General features: G+C 41.3%; 1 protein-coding gene across 2 annotated transcripts in view; it reads left to right on the top strand.

Moving 5' to 3' along the window:
• Positions 1-1,106: 1,106 nt before the first annotated feature.
• Positions 1,107-10,961, top strand: part of LOC103065299 (two pore channel protein 1-like) — a 29,827-nt gene continuing 19,972 nt past the window's right edge. The window contains exons 1-4 of one of the 2 annotated variants that reach the window (XM_007424431.4): positions 1,107-1,321; positions 7,487-7,569; positions 9,132-9,246; positions 9,742-9,870. In XM_007424431.4, the coding sequence (XP_007424493.2) occupies positions 1,187-1,321; positions 7,487-7,569; positions 9,132-9,246; positions 9,742-9,870 (462 nt within the window). In that variant the 5' untranslated portion in view covers positions 1,107-1,186. The remainder of the gene's footprint in view (positions 1,322-7,486; positions 7,570-9,131; positions 9,247-9,741; positions 9,871-10,961) is intronic. The other variant, XM_088148561.1, reaches the window with a different exon arrangement.

Below are 10,961 nucleotides of genomic sequence, written 5' to 3'. Positions count from 1 at the left end.
AGCAGGGGAAAAATTTTGCCTGCAGAACTTGTCTGTTGCTTTGCCAGAAGCACATCGGCTAGGCAGACCACTAACCATCCGGTAGAAGCCACCACAATACCATGCACGCAATAACATTGTCACACAAATGACGTAAGTTTGTGTGATGACATAACAAGTCACTAGCTCTTCTGACCCTTTTGGGATCAAGATGTTGGATAAATGGATCTCTTGAGCTGATCCAGCAGAGCTCTCCTGTGAAGTAGTTTTAATGTCATATAATTAAAAAGCAAGAGGTGATGCTTGAGATTTTTTTTCATTTGGATGAAGAAGTTCACCCTTGGATATTCCAGGAAGGAATGAAAGGGTCATATCTGCTGGTCACACATCAGCCTTCTACAATCCCTCCTAAATGAGTTGGGCTCAATTTCCAAGACACTGTGACTGGGAATTAGGAGAATTGAAATCCAGGTAGCTGAAAGGCACCAGCTTGAGGAAAGCTGTCATCTGTTCTTACACATGCAGAAACATACAACCACAATTTTTTAAAATGCACATAAAAACCTGTTTAATTGCCTACTGAGATTTGACACTTCTCTTTTTCACTTCCCTTTCTCAAATTCACTTGAGGTCCAGTCCCCAGAAGCCACTCTGTGTGCTCCGTTTTATCATCTCAACCTCATGATACAATTCCTGGTCCCCACCACAGACCTTTAACTATTTTGGTAAAAGGTACATTGGCTCAGGAGGAGGGGCGCTCCAGTACAGTTTATAGACGTGAACTCTGGAATCAGCGGTCCCCAGAGTCCTTCACCCCAAAGTCGGTGAGACTTTTTTCAGAATAAACGTGGCTGCCCGCCGGCTTTCCTGCTGAAGAAGAGAAAACTCATTATCAGTGTTGGATATACGATGAAAAACAACCCTGCGCGCCAAGGCAATCCCTTGGAGATCAAGATGGTAAGAAATTTAGTCGTCTAATATAAAGAGTATCTGATTTGGAATAGAAAAGTTGCCCTAAGGAACTTTACACGAGCTTCACCCATTCACAAGTTGCACGGAGCGCCACATCCCGCGAATTCCAGGCGGCCCCTCGGCCGCTCTCTTCTCTCCCCCCATCCCGCTCCCCATTGCCAGGTTGTGAGCTGTTTCCGCCGTCCCGGGTCACGTGCGCCCGGGGATTAAAACTCCTCGGCCAGGCTCCTCCGCGATGAAGCTTTTCGGTCGAAGTCAATCGGGGATCCCGCCAACGCAGGCGACGCCGCTGCCGCCTGCCGCGTTGCCGTCGGGGCGGCTGGCCGTGGCCACGCCTAAAGCAGCCATGGGCGACTCGCTGCAGGAGGAGGTAGCCCCCGTCAGACTGGCTGTTAGGGGGTGGTGGCGTGGGGGGGGGCATCTTCGGGGGCTGCAGCTTCCGCGTTGCTCGGGCGTCCGACTCGAGGCCGAAAGGTCCTGTCACCCCTTCCTCCCTACCCTGCGGCTGGGCTGTTTCTCGTGGTCGTGCTCCCCCTGCTCTGTCCCTAAATGCGCTCCTGCCGTGCAAAATAGTTTCCTCTACTGTATAGCGCCCCTCTTGCACGGAGCACCAGGCGGAAGGTCGTACAGTGCAGTTATTTGGGCATCCCCAGGCGCCTTTCAAGAGGACTCGCACCCTGCGCCTTTACTGGGGATGGAGTTGTCGGTTGCCGGCCGTCCTCCGCTTCAGTCGTCAGGCGGGCAGAAGTAGTCTTTGCTCGTCTGTGGTGCCGCCAAAAGTTTGTCCTTACGAACAAATAAACCGGGTGGGGATGGAGGGGAGACCGCGTCCGTGTTGAATGGGGGAGCTCCATTGTTGCTCTGTATTTGCATACTACTTTCCTGCAAGCTTACGAGAGTTCGGCAAGCTGAGCCAGACGCTTTCGACGCGTTCCTTGGCCCGGGTTGGCTCAAGTAGAGACGCGGCCGGAGCCCTTGGTTGGGTGGGGCGAATACTGTAAAAGGAGCGCTGGAAGCAAGGGTGCTTGCCAAGCAGCCTTCTCTTACTTTGCCCCACCCGGTTTGTCCGGCTGTGAGCCCCATCTTCCCCAGTCAGTTTGGGGATGATGGGAGTTGTAGTCTGACATAGGTAGAGGGAGCCAGGAGGAGGCTAATGGCCCTGGCTTTTGTGCCTCCTCTGACAGTTGCCTCTCCTAATGCATTGTAGTAGATCCTGCCTCATTGTAGGCTTGCAGGGGTAGGTACTGCTGTTGTGCAAGGGAGGCCCTGGACTCAATCCCATTTTACTTAAAATGGCAAAGGAGGGGACATCTCTGACGAATTCAAAAGCACCCACGGTCTTTTATGTATTTTGGCTGGTTGAAACGAGATGCTGGCTTTTTCCTCCCTTGTAAGCCAAAATAGCTACTATTGGTTGTACTTCTTTAGTTAAAAATAGTTTAAGTAAGTTTCTTTCTTCGTAACCATGAAACAGCTGGTGGCACACCTGTTTTATAGGGGTAGTGGGTCTTTTTGCTATTAGATCTTGGCAGCTGTTGAGCTGTAAAACTTCCATAATTTCTAACAACTATCTCTGCTAGTTGAGAGTGTTGGCAGTTTGGGTGGATCCTAGATGGGAAGAGGCCGATTGTTGTAAATGTCCTGACTGAAAGAGAAAGCCGCCCCAAAGGCCAAGAATGCCTTCTCCATCATAGGAATGTTGCGTTCTTGTAATAAACTGGATTTTGTCAAAAGTTTCTTTGGTGGTTTGATTTGTTCCCATCACAGAAAAAATAACTTTCTTTTCCAGATTCCATTTTTTTTTAAAGCCTTACTTTTCCAAGACATAAAGTTGCAAATCTGAGGCATTTGACTATAATTAATCATAGGAGAGGCTGGATCTCAATCTGCACGTGGTCTTTGCTGATGAGACTGGTGGGGCCATTTTGACCTAGGCATTTGCCTTAGCTTGTTGAATGGGAATGGGCTGCGCTGTTCATATTGCAGATGGGGTGCTATGATTGGTCTGGTTCAAACATTACTGTAAGCTTTATTCTCTATCTTGCATTCTCAGATAATTGAGAATCAGGTACCTACAGAATGTTATATGCCCTGAGGTTGCCTTATCTCAAAGCTAACCATACACAGTTCTTCTATATCTCCTTTTAGGTCTTGGTTTTTCAGTCCCTTGCACATCCTCTTTGCCTTTCTCTGAATCTTTTGTTTTTAAGTAATTTTTAAAGTGTGGGGCTCAGACCAACTCAAATAAAATGAACTTATTAGGTTTTGTGATTTGGAAACTACACTTCTCTTGATCGAGCCAAAACCCAAATGCATTTGGCTTTTTCTTCCAGCACATCACATTGTTGTGCAGGCCATTTGAAGCTCCATGCACAGACCTGGACACATACATCATTTTTCAAGACTGTTTAACCAATTGTAACTAGCTGGGTATAACTGTTTTGATAAGTATAATAGGAACATTATTCTTATTGGGGGTGCCTTTGAGTCAATGTTGACTCCTGGTGACTGCCTGGACAAGCCCCTGCAATTTTCTTGGCAAGGTTTTTCAGAAGTGATTTGCCCCTGCCTCCTTCCTAGGGCTGAGAGAGAGAGATTGACCCAAGATCACCCAGCTGCCTTTTGTGCCTAAGGCAGGACTAGAACTCATAGTCTCCTGGTTTCTAGCCTGATGCCTTAACTACTGTGCCAGACTGGCTCCAATAGGAACATAGAATGGACAAATAAAACAGACTGTTGCTGGCTCACCAGTTTCTTGCCTGGCTAGGCAGGGGTGATAGTTGGTATTAGAGCATGTGTTTTGGTCCTAGGTTGACTCTTCAGTTGTTCCAATGAAAACACACACACACCATTGTGACAGCTACCTACTGAATCACTGGACACTCACAAAGTAGGCAATGTTAGTTTACATGGACAAATGGACTTGATAAGGCAGTTGCATATGATTGGTATTTCTGCTTTTTCCAGTTTAAATAGTAGCTATTGTAAAGGGTGGGGGGCAAAGACCATGGTGCATGGCAAACGTTAACCATGTCCCCTTGCATCCTACTCTAGTGAAAGTTACCACCCAAGTACTAAGGGCTGCATTTTTCTAAAACTGTAGTGCTTCCACAGGAACAGCTGAAATGGATTGTGTTCTGGCAGCTTCAAAAGTGGGTTATTTTTTAAAAAAATAACTAAAAGGATAACATGCATGGTGCACTATGGTACAATGTGAGCAACAAAAATAAGTTTCCACAATAAAGTCTTAAATGTGATCAGAGCATAAATGCAACAATTTCACAGAAGCTAAATGAATCTTAATCTGATCAAGGAATGAATAGAAGACATCTAATTAGTCCATGTGTACATTCCCAGTTCCATCACTGAAGACAGATGACTTCTAAATGAAATTTGTTCCTGACAGTGAGGCTATAAATGAAAAGAGACCAATAAGGCAGAAGTATGAGCAAATATTTTGCATGTATTTGACTCCATCTTGCCTAGGGATGGTGGAAGTTGTAACCCAACATCTCTGAAATCTAAATTAGAAAAGCCTGGATTAAACCATTAAAGTGATTCCCTCAAGTCAGGCTCCATTCCTAGTGAATATGGAGGCATGTCCATGTCATTTTTGTGGCAGTAATAGAGAAATGGCATGCCATATCACTCCATTAATGGGAAATGTTGAATTTAAGAAGGAGCTTAGAAATAAGGAGAGATTATCTTTATCAGACATGCTAGGTAAGCAGCCATTATGGGATAACATGGATGAGAGTATCAGAAACAAAAATATGACATGTTGGATTTGAAAAGAGGCTATATCTTCTATATGTGTTGTACAATTTTGGGAAAATATGGAAGCCCCTCCCCCCAAATAGCAAACCAGAACTTTGCTCTTCCCTTCTTCAGGGGAATGAGTCCTGCGGCTAGTTCTTAAAATTAGACCTTGTATAGTGATCAACCATGTTAGATGCTCTGAGACCCATCACTTGCCCTGCTGTATGCATCTTTGAGAAGGAGATACTTACCAGAGTTTGTGGGAATATATAATATGTTGTGTTCATTAACCATTTTGGGGGCCAATTCTATTTTTCAGTCTGTTTTCTCTAAGACTAATAGATTAGCATAACAACAACAACAACAAGTGGATTAATTTCTTCTACTTGATGGATTTACCATAGCAAAATATTGGAAAATTAAAGTATATTTTTATTTGAAACACAACAGCAGACATTGAAAAAATCCTTTATTTAAGGATTGTTTTACTCAGATTTGGTTTCCATTTGTTTAACTGTGTTAACAAAGTAATTACTTCCATCTGCAGAAATGTATTTTTGGATAGAAATACTGAATATCAATGTTTAAAATGTTTTGTATATCCTTACGATTACAAGTACTTACACATTCACCCAAATTGTGTTTCCTTTTCTCTCGAAGATTTGCTGATGTATGCTTTGTTTGGTTTTGTTCCTTATTTTCAAAGTTTTGTCAGTTTAGTAGTGTTTAAATCAGGCATACAATTTGAGATTGCTTTGGAGATTAAGATATGGGTCATGTCAATAGTTCTGAGTTTCACAGGTATTCCAGGCACTTTCCTGCTGGTGCAGAAGACGTTACATAGGCCTCAACACACTCTGTTCCTTGTCACCAAGCTTGAGATACAGCACAGATTTGTGCTTGACTTAAAGGGCTCCTTACGTGCTTGGGTAGCTTCAGGTGCCTGTCCAAATGTGGGAATGATGCCTGAGCTAAAGGTCAGGACAAAAGTTGGGGGAGAGCTCACTCTGATGAATTGAACTGTAGGCCTTTGACATTTTACATGAGAACAAAAATGGAGTAGAAAGAGTGGGTGGGAGTTTCACAGCTCAGCTCTTAAAGGAAGTTTTTTTAAAAAGTCATTTCTGCAATAATGGCTATCTTTGTAATCTAATGTGGGATTCATTTGAATTCTTCCTCCTAGTTCTTGAGTTACTTCTGGACATCTGAAATGGTGCTTTGTTGCAAGGGCACTTGAGTCTTTTTCAGAGGCTGTAGCTATAGCAGAACTGGGGGTTCTGCAGTACTGCACGCTCATAGAAAGAGGCTGCGTCATTCTACAGCAACCAGGGCTCATCACCACAGAGGTTTGAAGGGAATCCACATGCTTCCATTAAGGGTGGCAAGTGGCTAAGGAGTGTGATTAGTTGATGAACAAGGTACCTTTTTTTCTCTAAGGTGTGCATTGCTTTGGTGAAAAGAATTAGGGGTTTTACACCAACAGTAGGTGAGAACTGGCTCTATTTCCACACGCTTGCTTCACTGCATTCAAGAGAGAGCTCTTTCTTCAGAAACTAGTAAGTGAGCCTGTAATGAACTGGATGTTGCTGAATTCTAATTCCCAGCATTCTTCATGTTGGATCATGCTGGATGAAGCAGCAGAGAGTTAAAGTTCAGCCAAATTTGGAGGGTCACAGATTCTCCACTCTTTTCTGGGAACTGCTTCTTCAAGGAGTTCCTGAGTATGACTGTGAGGCTGAGTTGGGGCAACAGCTGGACCAAACCCAGATTTCTGGTTTAAGGTCTCCCAGATTGTTGGGTTAAACTAAAATCAGGTGGCTCTGGAATGGCTGCATTGTCCAATATATTTAAAGCATGTCTATATATTGTATGGATAAAAGATAAGCATAAAACAGAACTATACTCAGTTCCATCCCCTACTTTATACTCTCATTCTAAATAGGATGACCTCTTTGAACAGTCAGGATTTTTGTGCCAGGAATAGACTTTTTTTTCCCAAGACCACTACTTAAAGTAATAAAAAAGTTAACCATTACATTTTAATAACTAAACCATGTGGTTAAAGTAATCCCTATCATTGTTGCCTTGCATAGTGCCTGCTGATACATGGGCCTGTAAAACATGGATCACTAAATGTTTTATTGTGAGCCCTCTGACCTAGGACAGCAGGTCACTCTTAAATCTTCAGACTGATTTTCAAGGGACATCATGAGGAGCTCTAAACCCTGTGTATGTTTGTGCTGTAAACTTCAGAAGGGAGGGCTAAAGCTAGCCTATCGTGCAGTCAGTCCTGTGAATGTTGATTTACAAGTCTGTTCTGTTGAATTTAATGATGTTTACTATTCATGATGTGGGCACAGGACTAATGTCACATATTCAGCAACAGATTTTTATAGAGAATAAACTCTGCCATCACTAGTACATAGCCACTACATTTATATTGTGAATAAATGACTGACATCACTGACTGACATCAATAGCTACAGCAAGGCTGGGACTATATGACACTATGCTGTAATCTTACTGCCTTATAGTATTAAAGAATGAAATGCTATTGTAGGGCAGAAGTGGGGAACATCTAGCTTTCCAGACATTGCTGAACTACAACTTCCATTTCATAGAGTAGTCAGTGATGAGCAATAATAGGAGTTGTAGTTTGGCAAGATCTAGAGGAGAAAAAAAGGAATAGAAGATTGTTAAGCTAATCTACCTACTGAGTGCAGCAGTCAAAATTCAGCCATATTGAATATACTTATTTTTTTCATTTTATCAATAGGACCTTCTCTTGGCAGCGGCATACGTCTATGATGCCCAATACAATAGGAACATCCCATTTGAGACTTCACCAAAGGCGATCAGGTAAAGCCAGGGTTATAATAGTTCTGAAGTGCGGTGTAAAGAGATGTCTTGGAATGCTTATGCTTAATAACATCTTGCTCAGTCATCATGCAGGGAATTTTTTTTTCCAAGATACATGGCCAAATGTTTGACTCTCCAATAAGCTGCATAAGCATAAGTCATATTGAATGAAATTAACTTTGTGGTGCTTTAATTGTCTGAAACCAGTGTCCCTTCACATTTTGGCCCAAATGTAATTAAAAATAATTGATACTCTTTTAAAACAAAGTTGAAAGAGACTAATAATTATTGTTTTGAAATTAATTGTTAGCTTTTTTCTGAGTCTATGTATGTTTTATATATAGTTTGATTAGATGAATGAGCTGGTATTGGCCCAACAGAGTCTATCTGGATACTTGATATAAGGATGCTAATATCAAAGTCAAAGTCAATCTTTATTGTCATTGTACTTCTCGTACAACGAAATTAAATGCCACCCCAGTGCAGCTTTAAAAATATAAAAACCATAGAACACATAAAACACATAAAACACATAAATATAGGGAAAGCATTGTGCCTCAGTGAGCAACTTGGCCTAATAAAAGAAATTCAGTATTATACTTTCCATTATGGAATAGTAATGTGAAGATCTAAGATTCTGAGATGTTTAAGTCTTTGAGATATGCCCAGAAATTAAATATGCCCCATGTACTTGCTAGCAAAGCTAGGTCACTATTGAAGGCCGAGGAATTCTGGGAGTTGAAGTCCACTCATCTTAAAGTTGCGAAGGTTGAAAAACACTGGTCTGGAGAGATGGATAGCACTTTAGCTGGGCTGCCACAGCTTTAGAATGCTCTCTGCAGGGAAACTTGCTTAGTGCCTATTTTGTTGTGTGTTGCCAGATCAAGTTCTCAATAACTTGTCCCCTGTTTTTGTGGAAGATTAGATCTGGTGGGTTTAAGCTACAGTAGGCAAGATAGTAACTGGTAATTGGTTCTGTTACTTTTAATTATACACAGAGGCTTTGTGAAGGTCTTCAGGCTAAGGCTGGTGCTATACTCTTCTGGAGATAGTCGGTAATTTGCTGCAGTGTGCAGGGTCAGATAAGATCTCCTCCAATCAGGCCTTTCCAAACCTTTCCATGTACCATTTGATTCTGTTTTATCATGCTTTTTGTTGTTGTTCCTTTGCTTCTAAGTATTGTAATAGTAAATAATAAGATTAGGGCCTTTTATTTTACTTAAGAAGTCCTTGAGAATTAACATGAAATCTGGAACAGAAATTACGTAATATTTCTTAAAGGTATCTTGGCTCCCCTAGTATTTTTTCTCCCAAGTTTGGAAAGGACATATATGTTGTTTTTATTGGCCTGGAAATGACTTCAGAGTAATATCAAAGATCTGCTTTTATGCCATGTTGAGAACAATGTCTCATATTTTGTTGAAGAACAAGTTCATAGTCTTTGCAACATCCACAATTGTAGAATAGTTTTTAATTGTTTAGAATAGGCTGAGGATTCTTGTTTGAAGCCACTTGCTTTTTTACCAATGTTCCAATCACTTCCATAAGTTTTCTTTACTTAGGCTTTATTATCTCTATAACCACTGGACCATGCAAGCAGTTACCTACTTCTTCATTTTTGTAGACCTGGCACTTGCACTATTTGAAGAGCCAGCTGTGTACCCACTTCCTTTCTTGGTAAGTATGTGACAAAATATAACAGGCAATACTTGGAAGTTAAAAGCTGTAAAAGTATGTGTGGAGATAGAGATAAACCACATTTATAGACCATTCAAGAGACAATAAAAAATTTAGAAAGGAAACAAGACAAGGACACCTCCCCTCCAGTAGCCAACATTCAGATAAACAGGGATCAACATCAGACAAATAATCAGGCAGAAAACAGTACTCTAATCAAGGAACCACCAAGGAGGAAACCACACCCCCACCAAAATTGGCAGGGCAAGCTATTCTATATAAACAGGCAGCAAACCCCACAGTCACTCACACTGATGATGTTACCAAGTTGGGTGATGAAACGTTCGCAAACAAACAACCAAACTCAGCACCAAGAACTCAACAAAAATGTATGTGCTAAAGCAATCTTAAGTATGGTCATGATGATAAGCACTTTTTCCCCTTTGACTTGGATTTAGCATTTATTCATTTCTGAAATTATCTATTCTTCAATAGATTACATCACTGATTGAAGTCTTATGCCTTTTTGTCTTCTTTGGAAGACTTATCCATTTTGCACACGTTACACCTCGTGATACATTCTGGAAAGATACAAAGAACATCTGCATCATGATAACAGTCTCGGTGGGTTATACCTTATACTTGCCTTCTATAAATAGTGAATTGTCTTAGTTATAGCTGAAATCATTGCTTGAAATCAATAGAAACTAAAGTAGTATATTGAGATTGGGCAGCCCAGAAATGCTATTAAATAAACAATATGTTATTGATTTAAATTTGTCTGTTCCAAGCATACCCAAGTCTGATCCAGTACAGCCTGGTTGCCATTGAAAGATTTGTAACATAGTATAGTGGTACTGTGCTTGCTTGCTGATAGTGCTGCACTCAGTCTTGCGTGGGTTAAGTCCCCTCTTGACCTGTAGTTGTAGTTGCTGTGAGAATAAAATGAAAGCAGAATGTCTCCCCAGTGTGCTGTTTTGAGCAACTTGAAGAAAAATGAGGTATAAATGTAATGATAAATACAGGAATGAAGAATGGGTGAAGGTTCAAGCTGTTCTACAGATTTTGCATCACTACTGAGAAATGATGGGCAGCCCATTTTGGTTTGAGATTTTGGGAAGTTAAAACAGATGAGATTATCATCCTTATTTGTACAATGACACAAATCATGCTGTTGAATTTTGATAGCACAATCATAGCAGGGGGTCTGTTGTGAGCTGCCTAGAATTTGGTTTTAAGATGGGTGGCCATAAAAGTGTTCTTTTGCCTTGTGTCTTTGATGCCACGATTGTACACCAATTCCTGTTTGCTCAAGCAACCATGTTTAGGTACATCAAATGCACATATAACTATGCTTTGGGGTAAGAAAGAAGTGCAGTAGTCTGACAAACACTGTACCTGCAAATGCTGCATTTCAAAAAAAAAGTTTCTGCTAATGGCAATGAAACCAACAAGGGTAATTTCAGTGTTGGACTGAAGCTGAATCGGTCCTGCTTGCATCATCTTTATTCAAAAGCACTTATCACTTTTCATTATCTGGAACTCAAATGTCTCAAAAATATCTAGGCTGGATTCTTGCATGTGCAAAGAGGCTGCTTTATAAGGCCTCAAGTCTCATGCCTTTTGTTTTACTGTCCTCTATATACAAGGGCCTTGTTTTAAACTGAATAGCCTGTTGTGCTGGTACAACAATGGTGGAAGTTTTAAATACAATC

The sequence above is a fragment of the Python bivittatus genome, unplaced genomic scaffold (assembly GCF_059951505.1).
Source record: "Python bivittatus isolate LINGU-HERP-01145 unplaced genomic scaffold, Pbiv_v1 ctg000020_np1212, whole genome shotgun sequence".
Lineage (NCBI taxonomy): Eukaryota > Metazoa > Chordata > Lepidosauria > Squamata > Pythonidae > Python > Python bivittatus.
This window is presented reverse-complemented; position numbering and strand designations above follow the sequence as displayed.